This window comes from Melanerpes formicivorus, unplaced genomic scaffold, assembly GCF_026170545.1.
Source record: "Melanerpes formicivorus ecotype bairdi unplaced genomic scaffold, bMelFor1.0.p_v2 SCAF_19, whole genome shotgun sequence".
Lineage (NCBI taxonomy): Eukaryota > Metazoa > Chordata > Aves > Piciformes > Picidae > Melanerpes > Melanerpes formicivorus.
The window spans coordinates 2,631,343-2,656,505 of NW_027142371.1; the positions used below are offsets into that span (position 1 = coordinate 2,631,343).

General features: G+C 47.0%; 1 protein-coding gene across 6 annotated transcripts in view; it reads left to right on the forward strand.

Moving 5' to 3' along the window:
* EYA2 (EYA transcriptional coactivator and phosphatase 2) overlaps nt 1-25,163 on the forward strand; it is a 120,344-nt gene that overhangs the window by 65,747 nt on the left and 29,434 nt on the right. For 5 of the 6 annotated variants that reach the window (XM_068149815.1, XM_068149814.1, XM_068149816.1 and 2 more), the window contains exons 3-9: nt 501-545; nt 2,764-2,812; nt 3,367-3,509; nt 6,308-6,424; nt 20,717-20,784; nt 22,624-22,801; nt 24,522-24,649. In XM_068149815.1, coding sequence (XP_068005916.1) covers nt 501-545; nt 2,764-2,812; nt 3,367-3,509; nt 6,308-6,424; nt 20,717-20,784; nt 22,624-22,801; nt 24,522-24,649 — 728 coding nt within the window. The remainder of the gene's footprint in view (nt 1-500; nt 546-2,763; nt 2,813-3,366; nt 3,510-6,307; nt 6,425-20,716; nt 20,785-22,623; nt 22,802-24,521; nt 24,650-25,163) is intronic. The other variant, XM_068149812.1, reaches the window with a different exon arrangement.

Here is a 25,163-nt window from a genome sequence, read left to right on the forward strand (position 1 = left end):
GAGGTCCCTTCCAACTCTGACGATTCTATGATTCTAAGTCCAGGCACAATTCTTACGTAGATGTCTGGCCTCCTGTCTTCACAGACACTGAGAGATGAGCAAGTAGCACCAGGATTTTCAAGTGCCCCTATTGCCTGTAGTGCTGCATTTTTGGACAGGAACACAAGGTTTAATTTGCCTTTGTTTTTTGGCAGTGACAGGAGCATATTGCAAATTGACACACAGAGAATTCCCACGTGGCATTCCTGACAAAGACATGCACTCTGTCTTTCAAAAAAGAGGAGGTTTGAATAGGTGATCTTTTTCAAATAGGAAATAAAACTGAGCCTATGCTCTGCTGCTTTTCAGACATAAAAGGCATTATGAATTACATGAATGAAAGCTGGGAAAATGTACATTCATTGAATTCTGTTTGGTAGTGAGGAACAGTGTGACAGAAGCAGTGCAGCTGTTGTTTTCCCAGTCTAAACCCCTAATTTTTCTGAACTGTTTTCTTTCAGGTAGGTCAAAGCAAGGTTTTCCTAGGAGGTTTGAAGGTGAGCCAGGTAAGCCCAGCTTTGGATTTGAAACCCAGTCTCTTTTTTTGGATGTGTGTGAATGAATTTGTACATTTGTACATCACCATCCTTCAACAGTGGTTTTAAGTTTAGTGGTTTTAAAATGAAATCTCTCTGCTTGCTGCCTGGGAAATAGGTTACTGGTACCCACTTGTGTTCTAAGGAGAAAAGCAAGGGGTTTGCTGGTGGGGTTTACTTTTCTAAGGTGTTTAAGGGCTTGCAAGAGTGTTAAGGAGGAGCCCTTATGGTTCTGTTTCTGTCAGTGATTAGGGAGCTTCTGTAGTGACTGGGGCTGTACAGCCTTGACAGTCTCTCCAGTGGCACCCTGCCCAAGGTGTCCTGTGCAAACAGATCAGTGCATAGGACAAGTAGTGCAGGTGGTATCTGCAGGGGGCACTGGAAGGGGACACAAGGGGGTCCTGTGGTGTTTTGGGATGTGCTCGTGTCCTGGTTTGAGGCCAGGCAGATCCTCTCTTTCCCCTGAAAGGGGCAAAAGAATGACACGCACACAAATGGCTTGCAAAAGTGATGGAAAGTTTGAATGGAAAGCACTAAGTGTTTTACAGAAGCTATGAAGCATAGTGACAAAAGAATCCCAAAGCATACAGAATCGCCTATAGCACACCCAAACCCCTCACAACACCTCCCTTCTCCCCACCTGAAGGTATACCCAAAACCCCCAGGGCTCGCTCTTCCCTCTCTGCTCCCAGGGGAGATGCTCTCCACCAGGTAACGCTGGGGAGTATCTCAAGGCCTCTTAGGCCTGGCTGGGCCTAATGCCAAGAGGAGGAGGAGGAGGGGGATTCTTTTGTCACTATGCTTTGTAGCTTATATAAAACACTTAGTGCTTTCCATTTAAACTTTCCATCACTTTTGCAGACCATTTGTGTGAATGTCATTCTTTTGCCCCTTTCAGGGGCAAGTGAAGATCTGCCTGGCCTCAAAGCAGGACAGCTCGGCCAGAGGGAGAGCTCTGGCAGAACTGGGCACAGCTTAGGAGAGGTGGGATCAGAAAAGGCACAAGGCTTGGATTTGTGGGGAGGAGGTACAACGAGAGGGCTGTGGCACCAGAAAGCGTTTTGGAGGAGGAAGAGCAAAGGGTGGGTGACAAAAGTGCCTTCAATCACAGCAGCTCTGGGAATGTACCCAATGAAGCACAAGAGTAGTGAGCTTAAATCACTTCAGTTGTCATGGTTGCTCTGGTAGCCTTCGGCATATGAGTCAGCTAGCCAAAGCCCAGCTTCATGATCGATATCAGTCCCATGAGAAGACCAACCAGCTGAGAAGACCAATTGATTGGTAGCTCACGGTGGCCAAGAAAGCCAATAGCATCCTGGCCTGTATCAGGAGCAGTGTGGCAAGCAGGAGAAGGGAGGTCATTCTGCCCCTGTGCTCAGCACTGGTTAGGCCACACTTTGAGTCCTGTGTCCAGTTCTGGGCCCCTCAGTTTAGGAAAGATGTTGACTTGCTGGAAGGTGTCCAGAGAAGGGCAATGAGGCTGGCGAGGGGTCTGGAGCACAGCCCTGTGAGGAGAGGCTGAGGCAGCTGGGGTTGCTTAGCCTGGAGAAGAGAAGGCTCAGGGGAGACCTTATTGCTGTCTACGGCTACCTGAAGGGAGGTTGTAGCCAGGTGGGGGTAGGTCTCTTCTCCCAGGTAGCCAGCAGCAGAACAAGAGGACACAGTCTCAAGCTGCACCAGGGGAGGTTTAAGCTGGATGTTAGGAAGAAGTTCTTCATAGAAAGAGAGATTGGCCATTGGAATGTGCTGCCCAGGGAGGTGGTGGAGTCACCATCACTGGAGGTGTTCAGGAAGAGACTGGATGAGGCACTTGGTGCCATGGTTTAGTTGATCAGATGGTGTTGGGTGATAGGTTGGACTTGATGATCTCAAAGGTCTTTTCCAACCTGGTTAACTCTACTCTACTCTACTCTACTCTACTCTACTCTACTCTACTCTACTCTACTCTACTCTACTCTACTCTATACTCGACTCTATCCTAGTCTATTCTTAACCAATCAGTGAAAACCAGAATCTGTATTTGTTGTTAAGTGGAGAATAACCTTCTCACCTACTTTAATTTGTGGGATTCACTAAAAGTCTTTTAATTCCTGTATGCTTTTCTCAACCCAGCAGAGATAAATACAGTGGTACCAGCTTGGCTGTAGAGCATGATGAAAATCCAAGACCCTCTAATTTTGTTTTCCAGGCAGCAGCAAAGCAGCACCACAGTGTCCTCTCCATCTGTACTCCACCAAGTGAGTGCTCATGTCAAGTGCTGTAATGTACACACTGTATTTTGCTGACCACCCCTCTCTGCAGATTTCTGTCACCTTAAGGAGCATTTGCCTTAAGCCCATCCACCTGCTCCTCTGCACGTCTCTGGCCCAGAGAAGTAACTGGTTCTTAATCTTGTTAGATATGGAGTGAAAGGTTTGAGGTACTGTTGACTATACTTTTATACTCCTGGGAGTTCAAACCTTGTCAGTTTGAATGTTGCTATGTTAATGAGTAACCACAGAGGGATGTATTGAAATGTCAGGGGGTTCCCATGACACTTGCTTGACAGAATTGAAATGAAAAGTGAAACACTGGAGTGTGGATTTTATTTGTAACTAGCACATATTTTGCACAGTCTTTAGTCCCTGTGCGCCAAGGTAGCTCAGAGCAGCAGCCATACACTGGAGCAAACTTCTGGCCAGTCTAGTCAATTCTCACCATTTATGAGAATGTCTGGAAGTGTTCTACACATGCTCTAGAAGATCCTGTGCAGTAACTACTGCCTTAGACCTTCTGTTTTCTTTCTGAACAGACATTATCCCCACATAGTGGCAGTCCCATCCTTCCCAACAATGGCAACGTATGGACAGACTCAGTACAGCACAGGGATCCAGCAAGCTGCTGCGTACACTGCCTACCCTCCTCCAGGGCAGCCCTATGGCATCCCCTCCTACAGTGAGTACTCTGAGCTCATGCTATCTCTGGGGACATTGTCCTCTTGCTCCTACAAAAATATATTTGAAGTCTTAAGCCTCAGAATGGAAGATCAGCTCTGTCCTGGCAATGTTTTCTTCTTAGGCTTAGAGAAAAATCTGACTTGGTTAAAAATTTGATCTATCGACTCTTGGTATGCTGAGTTAACAGACTAGGTAAGTTTGGAGGCAGTCAGTAGCAGGATATGAGACAGGATGAGAAACTCAGGTTCAGGAGGATGTGCCACTCAGGAGGAGTAGCTGGTGGGTGTTCTCGTGACTCACTGCCAAGACAGTCTCTTGCAGTATGATATTTAGGTAAACTACATCTTGTCTTCCCTGGTTCCTTCTGGAGTTACAATGATGCAAGCTACTTCAAGGGAACTTTTTGTTGTTGTTACAGAAGAACCAAGAAAGCATGGGAGAGGAACCACAGGGTACTTTGGCTTTGGAAGATGTTTCATATTTGAATGGATGGTTGTTAGCTGTAGGTGCAGGATACTTTTCTAACCCCAGCCAGCTTTGTTCCGTGCTTGCTTGCACAGCCTGGCCAGCAGCTGTGGGGAGACTGTGCTAGACAGGAGCAGCTGGGGGTTTCAGGCAGGGACTAACTAAACCAGCACTCCTGAGGGAGGAATGCCTGGTGTTAAGAGTGTCCTCAAGCTCTGCGTGGAAACACTGAGCTCTTGAGAGGGCTGGAAATTTCTTTCCACTCCTAAAGACCATAGAGATACTGCTCTTGATTAGGTACAGCTCTTTAACAGGAAGCTTTGGGCTCCTTGTTCTCAGCTGATTCTTTGAGTGCTGCAGCATTAAAATGGCTTCATGCTTTTGATTCCACTCCTGTTTCCTCTTGTGCTCTTAAACGCCTTCCTTTGCTTGGCAGATAAAGCATCTCTTCCCAACAAGAAGCTTTTATACAGCCATTGACAAGGCTTTTACTGAAAGGAAATTCAATGCAACAGTCTGGAAGGCCAGGGAAATTGGCTTGGCAGAGCTGAAGCTCTACCAGGATGATGAGAGGAATGTTTTGAGACCCTTTCCTGGAGCTACTTATGTGTTTGCATCGGCTGGCTGATTTCCAAGGCAAACTCTGAACAGTTGTCCTGTTAGAGCAGGTGAAAGCAGAGCCATTTGCTACTGCCTGGAGTCTTTAGGGCATACATGTGTCAGGCCCATATGCTGCGTATAAATCCTGCAGATGACCTCTTAGCATCCTTGAACAGTGATTTCCCCTCCTCCCCTCCCAGCCCATATAGCCTCTCTTAAGATACTCAACACAGCATATGAAAAACTCCACCTGGCTGCCAACCAAGAACAATGAAGCACTATTGTTTGGAGGCACAAAAATCAAAACTCGGCCAGTTTCTAGACAAAACAGAACATTGTGTGGAAATTAATTTGGTGCTAAGTTATTTCACTGTCTGACAACAATCTTTAGCCTTCCAAAAAGGCCCATTTGCTGAAGATTAATGGTAACTGGGGTAGGTTGAATGCTGGACTGAGGAGTGCTGAGGTAGTTGGAAAGCTTGGGGTGTTGTGAGAAGCAGCTTGGAGATGCCTTTCCCTCCCCAGCCATAGTGGAGCTGGATGCTTGCACTGACAATTCACTGTCCACAGAACCTTCCTGCACCCCCCAGTGCAGCGTGGGCAGCTTGTTGCTGACTTGCACTCAGATGGTACTGCAACTGTTCTCACCTAAAGCTAAAAGAAGTTCTTTTTGTGAGAGCAAACCATCTCTGGGAGAGCTTTTTCCCAGCCTGAGCAGATGCAGCCTTGGCGTGTTGCACGTTAAGCTCAAAGCAGCAGGTTTGGTGAAAGGCACAGGAGTGCCACTGGGCTTCTGGCAGGGTCACCTGCAAGCGCTGAAAAAGGACAACAGCCTGACAAGGGTGGAAATGCAAGGGCAGAGCATCAAGAGGGGCTTTGTTCAGTTGCAGCTCTCAGGGTGTGTCCAAGAGGCATTTTTTTGTTTGGTGCAAATGGGCTGTGCAGAGGAGGGAAGGCTGCTGCCCAAAGGCTGCACAACAAGCCTCACCTTTCAGCTGTTTATTTTAATAATACAGCTGTACAACCTGGAGAGAAAACAGCAACCAGCAGCAAAGGTTTCATCTTGCAATGTTTAATTCAGCTATTGCTGAATTTAATTCAGCTATTGTTCTCTATTGCTGTAAATATTCAGTTTAATTGCCTGTTTTTAGTAATGAAAAGATTTGTGTGGCTTCAGGGCTTACCTGTTGTTGCTGAGCTGTGTGCTGTAGCTAGCTGAATAGATGATAACCCTCCTGGATGGCTTGCCAAGAAACATTCTGCTACCAAGCCTTGAAAATAGAATGCAAGTAAAAGATAACCTTGAGAACAAGTCTGGAGGTTTTGCTGAAGGTCCTGGTGCTTTGTTAATCATTGCTTGCATCTGATACCCGTTCAGAAGGCTCTCGAGTCAGTGAGGGTTTAAAAATTCTAAATCAAAGCTCCTTGTTCAGAAACTGGGTTTGAAAACAATGTTAGTGATGATTGTCTACCCACCTAGCACAAGTTCATTCTGGTATTGGTATAGGGATGCAGCTGATTCAAACAGTATTTGTGATTCATTTGCTTGACTGTTTTTAAGAGCTCTGTTGGGGTAATGTAGATCATTGCTAACAAATATAAGAAAGTGTAGTGGGGGAAGAGTTAGTTAAGAGTTTATTAGATTAATTAGGAAAAAATGTTAATTCCTAAACTTGCTTTATAGGACAAACACTCATGTTCTGCTCTTGGTTCCTATTCTATGCCCCAAAGGCATCAAAACAGAGGACAGCCTGAGCCACTCCCCAGGGCAGAGTGGGTTTCTGAGCTATGGATCCAGCTTCAGTGCCCCAGCGGCTGGGCAAGCACCCTACACCTACCAGATGCACGGTGAGTACAGCCTAGTGCCTGGCAGGACATGCTCTGAGGAGCCAGAATCCTGTACCCCCATATTAAACCAGCTCTTCTTCTGCAATCACAATCAAAGGCTTAGGTCTGGGCAGCCCAGATAGGGAAGGAGGTAAGTCTGCAAAGATCTGGTTTGCTCATCAGTATACTTCTGGCTGAGGCATTGCGTTGATCACAAGCACACCCTAGCAGAACCTTGTTTCTGATCAGAGGTAGCTTTGCCTCCCTGCAGAAACTGTTTGGTTTGGACTTTGTCATGGGGTTAAGCACTGGAAGTCTTAACCACAGAGACAGAAAGTCCTCCAGGGGCTAGATAGTCCAGGAGGTGGACCCAGGAAATGGGAATTTTGTTATTCAATCCCTGAATTCTGCTATCTCTTTATGAACTGGCTGCAAGATCAACTCAGTCTCTTTTCTCCCTCCTGCCTGTTCTCTCTGGTGGGAGCTCATCAGCCTTCCAGGCTGAGCATGCATCACACTGCTGTGGCAAAAGGTGATGAAGGAACACAGTTTCTGCAAGTGGCAGGTGCTTATTCCAAGGCAACGGGAGCAGGAGTGAATGTGTCTTCCTTTTGTAAACGAGTATTTCCACCCTTCTTCTCCTTGCTGATCAGAGGAAGCGACTGGAGCTCACTGACCATGCAGTTTATTTACCTTGCTGAGTGCTAGTGAAAGGTTTGAGTGAGGAGCTGGGAGCCTTCCTGTGCTGAGTGCCAGTGAGGAATGTCTGCTCGCTGCTTTCCCACACCACAGCACTTAGGCTGGGGAGCTGGTCACTTGGCTCCCTGATGCAAGCAAGCATGCCCTAGCTCCATGACCATTGAGACTTTACCTAGTTCACATCAGTGCCTTTGCTCTGGCCCAGGCAGGGACTCTGGGTGATGGGCAAATGCAGCTGAAAAGGGCAAATTTTATTTGTGTATGTTTATAAATTCATTTTTCAGGGGGACTTCAAGAGTCAGGCTCTTAGCCCCCACTTCAAGGACAAAATGTTTACTGTGTCATGTTGAAAGGCAGATCTTAAAGGGGGTAATTAGCAAGGATAGGTTTCTCCAGGAGCCTGGCTGATCAGTTTTCTGTTTGTTAAGGGTGAGGGGAAAATGATTTTATTAAGCTCATTTCTGCAAGCATTGTAAGATGGTGATAGCTCAAGTGTGTAAGTGAAATCATGTTGATACTGTGCCTCTATTGAGAACCAGCTCCCAGAACAACATAGTGAAGTCCTCTGCAGGGGGTCAGACTGAATCTAGAGCAGATTGTGCAGCCTCTATGACTTCTCCTCACTGTCCTCTCATTTAGGAGTTGCGTGGTCCAGCCAGCAAACAGGTACCCATTGTAGGTATGTTCTGCCAGTCACCTCTTGGGTAACAAATACTTTGTCTCGCAGGGCTCTATGACAAACATTCTCCTTCAGGAAGTGCCAATGTAGTTGGTGCTGGTTTATTTCCCCAGAGTGGTCGGTTGGCGCCGGCTTGTTTCCTCCTCAGAGCGGTTGGTTTGGGCTTGTTTCCTCCTCAGAGCGGTTAGCTGGTGCCAGCTTGTTTCCTTCTCAGAGCGGTTGGCTGGCGCCGGCTTGTTTCCTCTCAGAGCAGTTGGTTGGCGCCAGCTTGTTTCCTCCTCAGAGCGGTTGGCTGGCACTGGCTTGTTTCCTCCTAAGAGCAGTTGGTTGGCGCCGGCTTGTTTCCTCCTCAGAGTGGTCGGTTGGCACTAGTTTGTTTCCTCCTCAGAGCAGTTGGCTGGTGCCGGCTTGTTTCCTCCTCAGAGAGGTTGGCTGGCGCTGGCTTCTTTCCTCCTCAGAGCGGTCGGTTGGTGCCAGTTTGTTTCCTTCTCAGAGCGGTTGGTTTGGGCTTGTTTCCTCCTCAGAGTGGTTAGCTGGTGCCAGCTTGTTTCCTTCTCAGAGCGGTTGGCTGGTGCCGGCTTGTTTCCTCTCAGAGCAGTTGGTTGGTGCCGGCTTGTTTCCTCCTCAGAGCGGTTGGCTGGCGCCGGCTTGTTTCCTCCTCAGAGCGGTTGGTTGGCTGGCACCAGTTTGTTTCCTCCTCAGAGCAGTTGGCTGGCACTGGCTTGTTTCCTCCTCAGAGCGGTTGGTTGGCGCCAGCTTGTTTCCTCCTCAGAGCAGTTGGCTGGCACTGGCTTGTTTCCTCCTCAGAGTGGTTGGCTGGCGCCAGCTTGTTTCCTCCTCAGAGCGGTTGGCTGGCACTGGCTTGTTTCCTCCTCAGAGCGGTTGGCTGGCGCCGGCTTGTTTCCTCCTCAGAGCGGTCGGTTGGCGCCGGCTTGTTTCCTCCTCAGAGCAGTTGGCTGGCACTGGCTTGTTTCCTCCTCAGAGCGGTTGGCTGGCGCCGGCTTGTTTCCTCCTCAGAGCGGTTGGCTGGCGCCGGCTTGTTTCCTCCTCAGAGCGGTTGGCTGGCGCCGGCTTGTTTCCTCCTCAGAGCGGTTGGCTGGCACTGGCTTGTTTCCTCCTCAGAGCGGTTGGCTGGCACTGGCTTGTTTCCTCCTCAGAGCGGTTGGCTGGCGCCGGCTTGTTTCCTCCTCAGAGCGGTTGGCTGGCGCCGGCTTGTTTCCTCCTCAGAGCGGTTGGCTGGCGCCGGCTTGTTTCCTCCTCAGAGCGGTTGGCTGGCGCCAGCTTGTTTCCTCCTCAGAGCGGTTGGCTGGCACTGGCTTGTTTCCTCCTCAGAGCGGTTGGCTGGCGCCGGCTTGTTTCCTCCTCAGAGCGGTCGGTTGGCGCCGGCTTGTTTCCTCCTCAGAGCAGTTGGCTGGCACTGGCTTGTTTCCTCCTCAGAGCGGTTGGCTGGCGCCGGCTTGTTTCCTCCTCAGAGCGGTTGGCTGGCGCCGGCTTGTTTCCTCCTCAGAGCGGTTGGCTGGCGCCGGCTTGTTTCCTCCTCAGAGCGGTTGGCTGGCACTGGCTTGTTTCCTCCTCAGAGCGGTTGGCTGGCACCGGCTTGTTTCCTCCTCAGAGCGGTTGGCTGGCGCCGGCTTGTTTCCTCCTCAGAGCGGTTGGCTGGCGCCGGCTTGTTTCCTCCTCAGAGCGGTTGGCTGGCGCCGGCTTGTTTCCTCCTCAGAGCGGTTGGCTGGCACTGGCTTGTTTCCTCCTCAGAGCAGTTGGTTGGTGCCGGCTTGTTTCCTCCTCAGAGAGGTTGGCTGGCGCCGGCTTGTTTCCTCCTCAGAGCGGTCGGTTGGCGCCAGTTTGTTTCCTCCTCAGAGTGGTTGGTTGGCGCCGGCTTGTTTCCTCCTCAGAGTGGTCGGTTGGCCCCAGTTTGTTTCCTCCTCAGAGTGGTCAGTTGGCACCAGTTTGTTTCCTCCTCAGAGGGGTTCATTGGCTTGTTTCCTCAGAACAGTTGATGCTGGTTTGTTTCCTCTCGTGTTTGGTGGCACCAGCAGTAACTCAGGCAGGGACAGGTGTGCTGTGCTGCAGCCTCACTTTCCTGATGGCTATTGTGGCAACATGCTTCTGAAGCCCAGCTCTCCCTCTCCTAAGCTTGCTTTCATTGCAAACACAGATGACAAAGGTGTGAGGAGGTAGTGCTCAGCTTTTCCTCCTCAGTTATCAACTGTAGTTTGGTTCTTGAGGGAGAACAGAAGCCACTATCAACTGTAGTTTGGTTCTTGAGCGAGAAGAGAATCCACTACAAAGCAAGAATGAGGGCAGAATATTCTTCAGGTCATCAAGTGGTAAAGAAAAAGATTTTACAGCCCACCAGAAGGGGAGGTCTATTTTTGTGCTTCCCTGCTATGAAAATAAATTAAATATGGGAGGGTTAACAAGCCAAATAGCTAATGCAATATGTCACACACACACAAAAATATAACAGATGAGATTGGCAAGCTCCATGGCTCGTAAAACTTGACAAGAAAAGATATCACAGAGGTACCAGAGATTGAAATAATGATTTTTTAATTGCCATGTAACAGTGGATATAATACACCCTTGGAATCTGAGTAACATTCAAATAGACTGAAATCTATTCACTTAGAAGAGAATAGAATCATAGAATAGAATCAACAAGGTTGGAAAAGACTTCAAAGATCATCAAGTCCAACCTGTCGCCCAGGTGACTCATGACTACTAGACTACTCTTGAACACCTCCAGGGATGGTGACTCCACCACCTCCCTGAGCAGCACATTCCAATGGCTAAGAACTCTCTCTGGGAAGAACTTTCTTCTCACCTCGAGCCTAAACTTCCCCTGGCACAGCTTGAGACTGTGTCCTCTTGTTCTGGTACTGGTTGCCTGGGAGAAGAGACCAACCCCCTCCTGGCTACAACCTCCATTCAGGTAGTTGTAGACAGCAAGAAGGTCTCCCCTGAGCCTTCTCTTCTCCAGGCTAAAAAATCCCAGCTCCTTCAGCCTCTCCTCATAGGCCTTGTGCTCGAGGCTTCTCCCCAGCCTTGTTGCCCTTCTCTGGACATGTTCCAAGAGTCTCAATGTCCTTCTTAAACTGAGGGGCCCAGAACTGGACACAGTAGTCAAAGTGTAGTCTAACCAGTGCTGAGTACAGGGGCACAGTGATTTCCCTGCTCCTGCTGGCCACATTATTCCTGATGCAGGCCAGGATGGCATTGGCCTTCTTGTCCACCTGGGCACACTGCTGGCTCATGTTCAGCTGCTATCAACCAGTACCCCCAGCTCCCTTTCTGTTAGTTACTCTGAGAGAGATTTTATTTCTCTCTGCTTTTTGTTTTGGGGTTTGTTGGTTGGCTGCTGGTGGTTGTTTTTTAACCAGTGTTTGCATTGACTTTTTTCTTTTGAAGTGATTCATTTGCAAGGCTGGCAAATAAATGTTATTTCAAGGTCTGTGTAATTTCATAATCAGTCCTCATGTAAGTGTACAACCACAGTGACAAACCCCTGAGCCCTAGGCCGTGGTTTAGGTGCACATTGTGCCTTTCAGCACAGATGTCTGCATTTTCTGACCGTTCAGTAGGACTGTGATTTGCTCAGACTTTTGCTAAAGTTATTAGAAACTGAACACAAGATACAAAGATTACGTTCAACTTCTGCCCCAAAGAGCTTACTGTCTTCCCTGGCAGTTGAGGAAATCTCTTGCTGAGGGTGAGGGAGAAATCTCTGGCATATAAGAAAGTTATCATTTAATGAGCTATAAAAAAAAACACAAGGAGAAAACTGTTCCAGCACATCAGCTAGCATAGGAAACCATCATCTCTGCAGAAGCAGCAATAGCAGCCAGCTTGGAGCATTTCCTGTGGCTGCAGGAGCATGTGCTGCCCCTTCATTGCACATTAGGCCATCTCTTCTCAGCTTGTCATTAATCCCTAGGCAATGCCTTGCTCTTCAGTTATTATCGCTAAAATGACAGCTGCTATGAAACTGGGAAGCTGCACAACACTTAAAACTGCGGCCAAAGACCGCTGCAGATAATGTCACTGGGCAGGAAAGGATTCGGCCACTTGGTTTTCTTTATTCTCCAAATCAGTCTGCCCACAAAATGCTTTTTATGTCACAAAGGAAAATCCAGTTATGTGACTGGGATGCCATTCCTCTGCCAAGGAATTGCAAAGCAGCATTGAGTTTGGTACATTTGGGGCCAGAGACCTACCAGTGAAATTCTTTGCTACTGCGGAGAATTTGTTTCCTTCGTAGAGTCCGTTCTGATCAGCTGTCACATTATGAATGAATAGAAAGCAGCTTTTCCTTTTTTTGCAGGGCTGATTTGCAATGCACTAATTACCTACATTGCTTATGTCTGTGGAATGAATTGCCCATGAATTTTTCTACTGGCCTGAGACCAAGTAAAAGCTGAATATTTAATCAATTGCGATGTTTTATTGTGCTGGAAAGATTTTGGCTCTTGGTAATATCTGGATCATCTAGACAAATGTTTTTCCAAGAGCTGCCTGAATTTCTTGCAGTTGTGTGCCAGTTTGTGTTACATATTTAATATGAGGCCATAAATATCTCTTTGGCATGAGCAGTTAGCTCAGCATGCATGAGTTTTGCAGAGGAAGTGGCATGTTTAATTTTAAGCTGGATTCTTTAAGTACCTCGTGATGAAATGTGTGAGAAGGGGAAATTTCAATCTGCACTCGAGAAGTGTGGCTCATGCTTTGGCATGCAGATAGCAAACCCATCTGAAGTCCCAGAAAATAAAGGAGAGCAGGAGCATGTCCTCAGCAAACTGTCACTCAGATGCCTTGGATTCATAAAGCTCAAACCTCAGTAGAAAATGAGAAGCCTCTTTTCAAATGCTGCTCCACAGCTGGTTTGCATTAGCTGCAGTCTAACGCTGTGGCGGCAAAGCTCAGCTCTGCTCCGCTCCACGGTGAGTTCAGCGGGGAGAGGCCTCTCTTCAGGAGAGGTCAGACCTCACTTTTTACAGTGTAAATACAAGGGTCCTCAGAATAACAGCAGTCTCCCTTTCAAAGATTCTTAAACACCAGGGGCTGACCATGCTACATTTGCTTTGTTTTAAAATGAGCTATCTTACAGGGGAGGGAAGTCAAGGGGAGAGGCAAAGGTGTTGACAGTGATGCACTGTAAGCTGCAAGGATCTGTGCTACTGCTACCCAAGGAGAAAACCCTGCTCTGACTTCTCCCATTTATTGATTTGTTTGAGGTTGCATTCAGAGCTCATTCCCTGTTTATTGTTAAGCAAGGAGGGACCTGGGAAAAAGATAAGCTATTGGAAGAAGGAGACCCCATCTCCTGACGCTAGGGGAGAACATGTGTTTGTAAGGGAGAAAAGAGTTGGCAGATCAGCTGTGACTTTTGCTCTGCCTGTGCTCATGCCACAGAGATGTTTGGATGTCACAGAGGCTGCTGTTGGTGGATTTTATTTCAGTAACCTATTCAGTATTCCTAAGGTTGGAAAGGACCTCAAAGATCATCGAGTCCAACATATTTTTTGTCAGAAGTGAAAAAAACCCCAAAGCATAGGATGGAAACAGCTTGGGAAATTGTGATGTTGATCTTGATTATTCAGCTTCTCATGCAGCTGGCATAGAAAATGCTAAAATGTTGTAGAAGCTTCACTAAATAATAGATTTGGTAAAGCTAATCATGGGCTCTTGACAATGTCTATCAGGCTATAGAAGAGCTGGGTCAAGGAGCATCAAACCTGCATGGTCAAGCACTTGCCAGTTAGGAAACACCAGAATTGTGATGCTGGTGCAGTGCTGGTGCTGCTTTCTGTCCTAACTCATTTCCAGGGGCTGTGTGAGGTAATGCTCTGGAGGAAAAAATAGAATGCAGGCATACAATCAAAGATGAGGGCTGTGGACAGATAAGGTCCAACCTTGCTTAAGTTAGCACAGGCTGTGCAACTCAAGAGCTTCCTAACTGCTGTGCTGGCACTAGGTAGCACTCTATCAAGGGCTTTTATACCTGATTTGGATGCACTCTTTGTGTTGGCAGGGTTTGAGCACTGACATTTCTGCACTGCAGCACTGTGACTTCTAGAGCTACAAGAATACCTGCACTGTCTGAAGAGTCCATTGACAGTGACTAAAGATAAAAAGAGGAGGCTATAAACTTGGCACATGTAATCTGTAGCTAACAGATTAATTCACGATGACCAGGCAATACCAGGGCACAGATCATGCTGGGTTGTCCCATTTCTTAGCTTTTCTCTGACACCCACTGCTGGCCACTGCTGTGCTGCTTTTCTGGAGGCGCTGCACTACCGAGGTCAATTTTCATCCCCAATGTTATAGGGATAGTTAGATTTTAATGCTGACCAGGGGACTGAAATCTCATAGCCACTAAACAACACAGGAGGTGGCAAGTCCATTTTTCTTTTATCATGACTTGGTTTCTATTAGTGGAGAATGGTGTCCAGGATGAAAACAGCTGGAGGAACCTTTAATCTTTGATGCCCTTGGAGTCACCCAAATAAAAGTCTTTGTGCTGGTTTAAACAAGGGGTTGCACAGAAACAGTCTGCATTGTGGTTGTAAGGATGTTCACATTTCTGGTGATTGGTTTTTGAAGACAATCCAGTGTGGTTACTTCCTATTGCTGCAGCAGCATTTGATAGGAGTGGTTAAAAGGAACACTTTCCCCAAAAGGAATAAAACTTAATGGCTTTGCCATGGTTCAAATCCTGAGAGTAGATATAAACCATCCCAGCACTTTCAACACAATTGTTGAGCTGGATTGAGCTATACAGGTGACCAGGCTCAAAAGGATGGTAAAAACCAGGCCCTTAAACTGCTCTGGTCATCACTTATTAAAGCTCTGTGAGGCTCTGTACATTGAGTACTCCCAGAAGCAGGCAGCTGGGGAAGAGGTTTGACTCGGAAAAGCTGTGCTGGGAAATGTTTGATGCCAGTGATCAGAGTGCCCTCAGGCACCTGGGCAGGCTAGCAGGGCTGAACAGGATTGTACTGGGAGACAAATGGACATCATTTAAATGGGTTGTGTATCTTCAGGAGGTGTTCACACGCTTCTGACAGCAGCCACTGCTGGTGTCAGGGGCTATGGCACTGCAGAATCATGCTTTTCACCTGGGTTAACAGAGTGTGCTCTTCCCTGGCCTGTCTTGAGTCCTTCCAGACAGAAATACGAGGCTGGTTTTGGGGAAGGGTTCATTATGCCTGATGGCAAACAGTCGAGCAATCTGTTGCAAAGTACATATGGGTTGAGTTTTTCTTCTCCTTTAACAGGGCAGATAGTCTTGAAATACCTCTACAGCTGACAGCCATGCAACATTTTATGAGTTTTCTTGCCCAATAAATGCAGGCAGATGTTGTAGGATTTGGAACCTTACAAGGCACTGGAGTATAGCTGGTGGGAGGTAATTTTGAGGAGTGCTTAACCTCTCACTAAAAAAGTAGCAGCTTGGAGAAGGCAATATTTACTGCAGGAAACATTAGCTTGTCAGAGAGCTAAAGCACTGCAAAGAACCTCTCTGAATGACCATACAGGTCTTCAGCCAGATGTTCTTCATAGCACAGAGTAATGCACACTCTGCTGGGAGTTAGACTGAGGCCTTTCCTTGCATCACTCACAGCCAGCATTGTTTCCTGTAGGAAAACAGCTTGCTGGTGTAAGAATGCACAAGCTTGTGAAATACCAGGCAGTTCAGCTGAACCCTGCAGGCATTTATTGTAGTAGTGCTAGGTGAGCAAAGAGTCCTTGGAGAGAAATCTCCCTGGAACCCTGTGTGATTCAGCTGCATCTTGGGTCTCAACTTTGTTGTTCTGTTTCAAGCACATTCAGAAGTGCTCGTGATAATCTCCCTTTGAAGACTCTCATCTCAGTCCACTGTTCTATCTTTTGAGTGTTCATGGACTCCCAGTTGCTGCTGGCTTGCCAGGGAGCTGTGAGAAATGCCCTCCTGCCCACCTCTGTTGAACCTGGCTGTCTCCTCCTGTGATGGTTAAGTATTTAATTGAATGCTAGCAGTACAAGTCATCTGTTTTCCTAAATATTGCAACTCATTCTCTTTTGGGCAGTAGAGGAGGCTTGGAGAACACCTGTCTGTGGTCAGGGTCCCTTTGAGCTGTGAAGTGCAAGGACACAACATGGATTTTCAAAGCTTGCTGTGGTGTTGATCTGGGCTATACCATAGGCCCCTGCTGTCTGCAGCCACAACTTCCTAAGGCCCCCATGTTCCTCTCTCATGCTGTGTAATCATAAGCTGGAAGGAAACCCCTTCTTTAGCACTGCCCAAGCTTAGTTCTGAAGATACTGAAAATAACTAATATTCCATTATTTTCTTTACTTGCTCTTTCCTGGAAGGGAGGGAAGGAAACACAACCTGCTATCACAGAGACTGAGACAGAAAGGGGAAGACTGAGTAGAAGGAGAAGCTGGCTTGAAAGTTGTTGCAGGAGCACAGTCCAGATGACACACCATTCAAATTACCATTGATCATTGAAAAATACTTGCATTAAAAAGGGAGTCAGGGGGAAATAGCAAATGAAATCCATCTGTATGAGAACAGAAATCTACCATCAGTCAGCTCACAAAGGGTTTCTCTGTACATGGTGTCTTTGGACACTCGCACAGAAGAGCCAAGTCTCCTTACCAAGGAAGAGCCATGGCACTGGGTCTGTGCAGCCTGTGCTGCCTCTCCTGCAGTGTCTGTTCATGCCAGTGTGGCTGTGACACGCCTCCTTTACAGCAGCATTTACAGTGCCACACATCTGAAGAGCTCTTCTACTCTACAGCCCAGATTGTTTTATTACCAGCTAAATGTTCTTTGAGCTACCTGTGAATGAGGGCATTGTGACATTTAGCAACTGGTTTGATTGAACACAGATGTGAGCCATATTCCATATGGAGAAGATCCAAAGGCAGAGATCCTAGGCTTGTTTCTCATTTGCAAGTAGGAGTTTGAATGCAAATGCTGGACGTTGAGCTACCCAGATAGATGGAAGCACATTACTTGCTCACACAGCTACAGTACTGCAAATGTAAGATCAGCTGCAGTTTGGGGCAGTGCGCTGTCCTCAGAGGTCAGGAACAAAAGAAGTACAAATGAGGAAGCAAAGGGTCTGTGGAGATGGGCAGCATCCTCTTAGAACTGGGGGAGGCTCAGGGGTTTGTGTGCACCACTTACCAAAAGGCTTCCTGGCTGTGCCCCATGCCCCACCAGCAGAGCTTTCTGATGTCAGCCCAGCCTGTCTCTAAACAGTACAAGACGTGCCAGCACCTGGGAAGGCACCAGAAATAGTTCCGTGGGGAACAGGGCTGTGGCTCCATTGATAATGCCAGCGTGCAAGGTCTGCTGGTAACTTCCCAGTGTTTGTTGAGTTTAAAATTTACTGCTGCAAAACTGAAATGACAGATGGCAGAACTCATTTTAGTACAGGAATGTTTATTCCTTATCAGCACCACAAGTTTGGGGCCAGTTCTGATAGAGGGGTTCTGAACTACGAGGCTGCTCACGGAAACTGGAACTGGCAGGCTTCGTGCTCTGCGTGTGAAGAGAGAGGATTTATCCTGCTCTTTGTTGCCTGTGGTGCTTGTTTGTTTTCCTTCCATTTGAACTAATTGTACATCATTGAAAACATCTCTCCAGTCTAGCCTGTAAACTGGAACAGGAACTGAGCTACAGCTGTCCCCAGGAGCCAGCTCTAGTCCCCAGGACAAAGGTTGATGTTGAAATGAAATATTTCTGAACCTTCAAGAACTTTTTTTCATCTACATAACTCTTCCCTCCCAGCTTTTCATCCCTGTTCAGCTGGGAAGAAACTGATGTTTTAGTAGCTTTGGTTGTTTGGTTACCTCAAGTTCTATAACTGTTGTAGTGCAGCAATCGTGAGCTGGGCAGCTCTCAAGGTATACCCCCGCGGGTGGCTGCATTCTCTGAATGCGATGCTACGTGGCAGGAAAAGGGTTGTGTTTGATCTCAGTTTAGACAAGCTTGGCTCAAATGATGCTGCTGCTTGATCAGGATACACTGACAGAGTCTGGGATAAGTGAAAAACCTGAGCTGCCAAAATCTGTTCCCAGGCCTGTGGAAGTTCAGGCTGTAGGAAATGCCAGTCCTAGGCACTCTCACAAGTATTTAAGTACATAGGTCAACGGTCAGGGACTTCAGTTTCTGTCTCTGCACTACAGCACTGCTTCTTGAGAATTCCCTGGGCAGGGGGATTCAGACTGCAGCAGCCTCTAGGGACACCTGGGGTAGCTGGCAAAAATATCTCTTGTGCAAAGTATCTTGAGTCCTGTGTCCAGTTCTGGGCCCCTCAGTTTAGGAAAGATGTTTACTTGCTGGAACATGTCCAGAGAAGGGCAACAAAGCAGCTGAGAGGTTTGGAGCACAGCCCTATGAGGAGAGGCTGAGGGAACTGGTAGCCTGAAGAGGAGGCTCAGGGCAGACCTTATTTATGTCTACAACTACCTAAGGGGAGGTTGTGGCCAGGTGGGGGCTGGTCTCTTCTCCCAGACAACCAGCACCAGAACAAGAGGACACAGTCTCAAGCTGTGCCAGGGGAGGTTTAGGCTGGATGCTAAGAAGAAGTTCTTCATAGAAAGAGAGATTGCCCATTGGAATGTGCTGCCCAGGGAGGTGGTAGAGTCTCCATCACTGGAGGTGTTTAGGAAGAGACTGGATGAGGCACTTGGTGCCATGGTTTAGTTGCTTAGATAGTGTTGGATGATGGGTTGGACTTGATGATCTCAAAGGTCTCTTCCAACCTGGTTTATTCTAGTCTAGTCTTTATTAGAATAAACCTTTATTAGAATAAACCAAACCAGGTTGGAAGAGACCTTCAAGATCATCGTGTCCAACCCATCAACCAATCCAACCCACCCAAACAGCTAACCCATGGCACCAAGCACCCCATCAAGTCTCCTCCTGAACACCTTCAATGACGGCGACTCCACCACCTCCCCGGGCAGCCCATTCCATAGCGCAATCACTCTTTCTGTATAGAACTTCTTCCTAACATCCAACCTGAACCTCCCCTGGCGCAGCCTGAGACTGTGTCTAGTCTATTCTACAATATAAAATCCAGCACACAGGCTCTACCCACAAGGTGGGAAGCCATGGGGCATGAGTCATTCCCCATCCTCTCAGCCCTGTGTCTTCTCCCTGCTCACACACCTGAGCTGTGTGTGTGATGGGCATGCTGGCCTTGCACAGTTCAGGGGGACTTTGTTCCAGTTGTGAAAATCCTTTTTATCCTCCTTTTTATCATTCTCTCTGTTTGGAAACCAGGAAGCTGTGGTATCATGTGCAGGTAGCACAGCAATAAACATGTTCTCATCAAAATTTACACATAAAGTGTGAGCTCCTGGAGGTAACTCATCCCCCTGTTGGCAGCACTAATAAAGGATGATGGATTGTTTCTAAATGACAGTGCAGGAAGATCCAAAATTCCCCCCTGTATTGTTTGGAGCTCTGGTGTACAAGAACTGTTTTGTGTTTTGTGGAAGCTGTGTTTGCCTGTAAGTGCTGGGCCTCGATTCCTCTCTTTCCCAGTGGTGAGAGGTGCTGAGCTCCCAAGGAGTGGTTTCATCCTGCTGCATGCTCCTGGCTTGTGGGGAACTCTGCAGAAAAGCAAACCTGACATGGGTGGGAGGTGGAGAGCTGCCTAGAGCTGAGTACATTGCCCTTCAGGGTGCTGCTCTGGGGCTGTGGGGAGGAGAAGGGATTACGTACTGATCCACCCAGAATTGTCTCTGAGGGGTGAATGCCAGGAATAGGCATCACCTGAACCCATCACCTGAACTCAGCTCCCCAGCCAGCACATGCAGGGGGCCTGGGGAGGTCCAGGCAGTTACCTACACTCTGTTCATTTCCCTCTCAGCCCTTTTCTTTTTAAAGACTACGTGTGGCACCAAATTAGTTGTGGAGGGCAGAGTCCTCCCTCTTGTTTCTCTTTGGCTGGAGATTTCTCTCTCAGATCATGTGCTTTGTGGCTGCCCTTGGCAGAGGGGAGTTTTCTCAGCTGTCCATTTCCCCCTCCCTAATCTGGCATCTGAAAATCAAACCCAGTGGATCTTTGGAGGAAGCTTGGCACATGACAACGTGCAGGGAGTCCTGTGGTTAATACAGACAGGCCAAAGTCATTCACGTGGTAAGAAATCAGAGAAGAGAAGAAGGCTGAGTGCCTAAGTAAGGCTTGGTCTGGCGGTTCACAGAGGTGACAAAATGAACCTCACACAAGCCCACTACAGTCACACAACACCAAAATGACAGCCCTGGCACTCTGGAAGCAGCAGGCTTCAGTGCTCTCTGGAGCCTGTTTCCTTCCAGTGGGATGGAAAAATCCAGGTTTTGCCTCCTGGACTTTGGAGCCTTTGGAGCAAGACATGTCACAAACCACTGGATGATTTTTAGTGTAGATTCTCATGCAAGGACACAAACAAACAGAGAAATTCTCTACCCACTTGGAACACAAAGCAGCACAAACTGAAGTTAAATGAAGGCTAGAGCTTGCTGGGGATGCCAGATCCCAAGAGTGAGAAGCTTGCAGCTCTCCTACCACTTCCCTGATGGGGGGGTGTGAGTGTGGCTGCAAACATAACCTGAGGGATCCTTCTGCAGGAAAAGATGATAAAAAAAACCCCTCTTCCATTATTTATTGGAAACAAGGTAACTGACTCTTAAATTTGTGTTGGATCCCTGTCTTCCAGCTTTGTTTCCCAGCTCCTTAAAGTGCTTTAGTGGAATCCTTGCCCCTGAATGCCTTTCAATAAGCAGACTTCAGCAGTAGCCCTAAGTCTCTACAGCCTGTTTGTCAACATTTGTGATGCAGTTTTTTTTCTGCTGAGCTAGTAATTTATTTCCTGTTGGAAATGGCTTGTATTAACCTATCCTGTTGATTCTTGGTGTGTTTTATGCCCATGATATTCTTTTTCTTTAGGCACGACAGGGATTTACCAGGGAGCCAACGGCCTGACAAATTCTGCAGGATTTAGTGCTGTGCATCAGGTATGGTTCAGCCTTGTCACAGACAACAAACACCTGAAAGTTTGGGGGGTTAGAGAGCTTGTTTTTATGATTCCATGTATTTAAGGGAGGTGCTGCCACATGTCTGCCTGAGCACCATTCTGCTCTGCTCCCAAGGCCTGTCCGTGCACTACACCTCCAGGTACCTTGATGAGTTCCAAGGTGCTTGTGCAAGCATCTGTATTGATGCAGCTCAGTGCTCGCAGGAGGAGGGTGTCCCAGCAGTCTCTGCTGCACTGCTGTGGCAGTGCCAACAGTTTCATCATTCCTCTGCCCCCTTACAGCTTCCAGATAGGGTTTCTATCCTCTGCAGAGAGCTTCTTGGATCCTGCCTGGCTGCCTTGGCACTGTGTAATGAACGTGAACAATTGAAAGAGGTGTTGGGAGGCTGTGGTAGACACTGAGCCCTCTGAGCTGCCTGGTGCTGCCTTCTTTGAGAGCACACCTGTCTGTGGGCTGCATGCCTCAGCTACCTTGATAAATGTCTGTGTATAATAAACAGCATGATACAGACACGAGGCAGATGGTTTTCAGCAGCAAATGGCCCTTCTTGATTGGGCTAAACAAATGAATGTTTTGGGTGGCCAGCAAATTCAGTTCCTTGTTTGGAAGATGATTGTTGGCTTGTTGTAATGACAGCAGTGGGCAGTTTCTTTATTACTTCAGTTCTGGATAACAACATCAGCATTTGCTGGTAGAAGGGCATTTGATTGGAGCATGGAGGTTACCTAAGGAGGGGGAGAATAGCTGGGCTGTTTTCATTGTTTTGTGATAATCTTGAAGAGAAAACAATGACACTCTCTCATTTCTTTTTCAGTTTAATTGTTCTTATGACAGCTTGAGTCTTTGTTCTTGAGAGCTCCCTGGTGATTGAAAGTTAATGAAATATCTGTGTCACAGACAAAGATGTAAGCTGTTAGGAAGAAGAGGGCTTGTAGTCTTGCTGGAGACTATTTGTTGTTTAATTTCTATTTAATACCAGAGAGAAATTAGCATTTCTGAGAAAAGAAAAACCTTTTGCTGACAGGCAATCCCCAGAGCATGAACACAGTAGATGGACAAGAGCAGGAGCTGCAATTAAAAGGAAGAGAAACAAATGTAACCTTTCATGCTTTAATTGTCCAGAGAGAAGTATTCTAATCTGTTCCTTTGTCCTGCTTATCCCAAAAGGGGTGTATGAGGGTGTGAAGTTTGTTTGGGAGCCTTAAGAGCAAGACAAAGAGGTTTGTGATAGCTCCCCAAGGTTCATTTTTCTGTAGGCAAGGAAGATCATTCAAGCATTTAGTTCTTTTTGAGAGAGCTGGACAATCTCAGCTATGAACATCACTGCAAAACAATTGCTGTTTTCATTTTTGCCTTCATTTTTGTAACTTACTTTTACAGCTGATCAGAAAATACTGCTGGTCATGAGAAGATGCAGCCTGTTTTGCTCCTTCCCTCACCCAAGTATCATTCTGTTCTGATTTCACTGGTGTTTTGTTGTTTATAGCCTGTCCCCCCCATCATGGCCCTTTTCAGAAACCTGCCCTCCATCACTCCTGTATCAAATTGCTGAACTCTAACCCAAGATGTGTCACTAAATTCTGATCACTAAATTCCTGTAGAGGAAGCAGAACTCACCTGATTTCTGAGCTCTTGTTGGTTATTTGGTCATAATAAAATAGGAGCACGTTTGAGAGAAGCAGAAATGTCAGTTTGTAAGTGCATGAGACCTGGCTCTTTATGAAATACTCCTGAGCCATGGCTGGCTGCCTTTGTGCTGCCTCATGGGTAAGGCACAAGCAGATACCCAGAAGTGAGATGTTTCTTTTTTCCTCAAAGGAATATTCCTCGTATCCAAGCTTTCCTCAAAGCCAGTACTCACAGTATTACAGCTCCTCCTACAACTCTCCATATGTGTCTGCAAACAGCATCAGCCCCTCAGCCATCCCAACCTCCACTTACTCTCTGCAGGAGCCTTCTCACAATATCAGCAGTCAGAGCACAGAATCACTCTCTGGTAAGTGCCTCTCATCTCTTTGCAGGTTGGCAGCCTTGGCCACCTGCAGACATAAACACAGTAACCTGATGTGGGAATTTTCAGAAGTACCTGTGTTGTCATGGCTAAATCAGATTTCCTAGCATTTAGCAGATGTTCTTACATGGTGCAGCACAGGGTTGTGAGGAGAGATTTGAACAACCAGGCTCTCTAGAACCATCCTGTGTCATTTTCATGAGTGTGTGAGGTTGGATCTCCTCTAAAGGTCTTACAGAAAGATAAAAAAACTATAGACAAAGCTCAGATCAGTACCTGTGGGTAGCAGTGAGTTCAAAACAGCCAGGCTCTGCAAAAGCTCCACAGCTGCCTGGTTAGCTGATGACTGCGAGGCTCGACAGGGCTCTGGGCAATCTGATCTAGTTGAGGATGCCCCTGCTTACTGCAGAGGGGGTTGGACTAGATGACCTTTGGAGGTCCCTTCCAAGCCAGACCAATCCATGATTCTATGATTCTGTCAAAGTTTATATTCCTCTCTTCAACCAACCTGTGATGTATGTGTGCATGAGTAAGAGCATCAAGAGAAAGGCCCTGTTGGAAAGATCAGCACAAACTGTCAGAGCTGAAAGTTCAAGGCACAAAAAGGCTTCAGAATTTGTGGCCTTTCTTTGAGTGCCTCATTTTTGAAGTCTCCAAGCTGAAGTGATACACAGAACTGCTGACAGGTGATGATCCTCCAGTGTGCTGTTGAAGAGCAATCTTCAGATATTGCTTCCCTACCAAAGTTATCCCTGGCATGCAAAAACATTTGTATGAAACCCCACATCACGTGTGGATGATCACAGAATGCACCCACTGCAGGCCTCCTGGCTTGTGAAACAAATCTGAGTATCTGTGGTTGCTCTAAAAGGAAAAATAAACTAATCATGGGGTTTAAAAAGAAGTGCTCCCAGATTTCTCTGAAAGCAGTTGGAAGATTTTTCTGTTCCTTAGATCTCGTCTCAGCCACTTTGAGAAAAGGTGATTTCAAAAAAGGCTTCTTAGGCACAGTCCAAGGTTCTCTGAAGAAGATTTTGGTGATTCTAGGAAGATGGAGAGGCCACAACTTAGCAAGGTGAAAAGGAAAATAGGTTTGAAGAGGATTTGTAATATAAGGTAAGTGAAGTGCAGGCAGGTTTATGAAACTGAAGCCAATCAAAACAGACACTTTGCACAAGGGGAGCTCACCTTTGACTCTCTCCTCTCAGTTATTTCTAAAATGCTGTCCTCAGTGAAATGGAATATGGCTAAACAGGCTAGTTCTGTGTTTTTAAACAGAAGTTGATCTTGAAAGTAGATTTTTAGTGGTGAGCACTCATCAAATTTAGAAATAATAAATTCAGAAGTTGGAGTGCCATTGGTTTGGTCTTCCACTGCCTTTCTAATTGCTCTCTTGAAAAGCAGAAGGGAAGTGAAATTCAAAAAGCTGTGTTTTCAGTGAAACATTTGCTAAGGTTTTTGAAGTGCCTTACCCATTTGTAAATGGCATAGCTGCAGGCTTGGTGATTTTTGAAACTTTAAACAAATCTCAGGAGCTGAAAGTTAACTTTCCTGACAGTGCCAGCTATTGCCATGGAAAGAGTTAGGTTTCCTGGTGGTGTTTTCACAGTGTTTCTGCTGCTCTCCAGTAAAGTTTCCTGCTTCAATCACAAGGACACAGGGTGCACAATGTAAGATGCCAATGGAAGTTCTCTTTTCCTAACAGGGGAATATTCAACAACACCAGCAAAAGACATAGAGACAGACAGACACCACAGAGGGACGGATGGCAAGGTCCGAGCCCGCTCAAAGAGAAGCAACGATCCTTCCCCTGCTGCTGACAGTGAGATTGAGGTAACCACTTCAGTTTGTGTGCGTTCTGCTTTTGAGCCATGAGCTGCCCAGGGCAAAAAGGACACAAAAGGTATTTTACCCCTTTCCAAGGATGAAAATAATGAATGCTTCACCCTGGATTGGAAGTTTAAATGGAAATTTAAAAGAGCAGCCAAACTGCCCCTCCTCCCCCCCAGACCCAGGCCTACTGCAAGCTTCAACAGGCCCTGTGGTGTAAATGGAAATTCCCTGCCATGCAAGAGAAAGCCATCTCCCCCACAAACCATAAAATAATAGCATGCACATCCTGACTGGAGAGCAGAGAGAGATTTGGCTGTATGTTCTCTCAAGTAGAGAGATACAGGAGAACAGAATAGAATAACTGATTACAATATCCTGGGATGAACTGTCTGTCTCCCTGGGACTCTTCAGCCTTTGGAACACTTTTCTTTGTGGTTATACCAATTAACTTTTGATTTCCCTTAACCTACAGCAGTATGCCCTTGGTCAATCCAGCAGAGATAAAGGGTTGCAT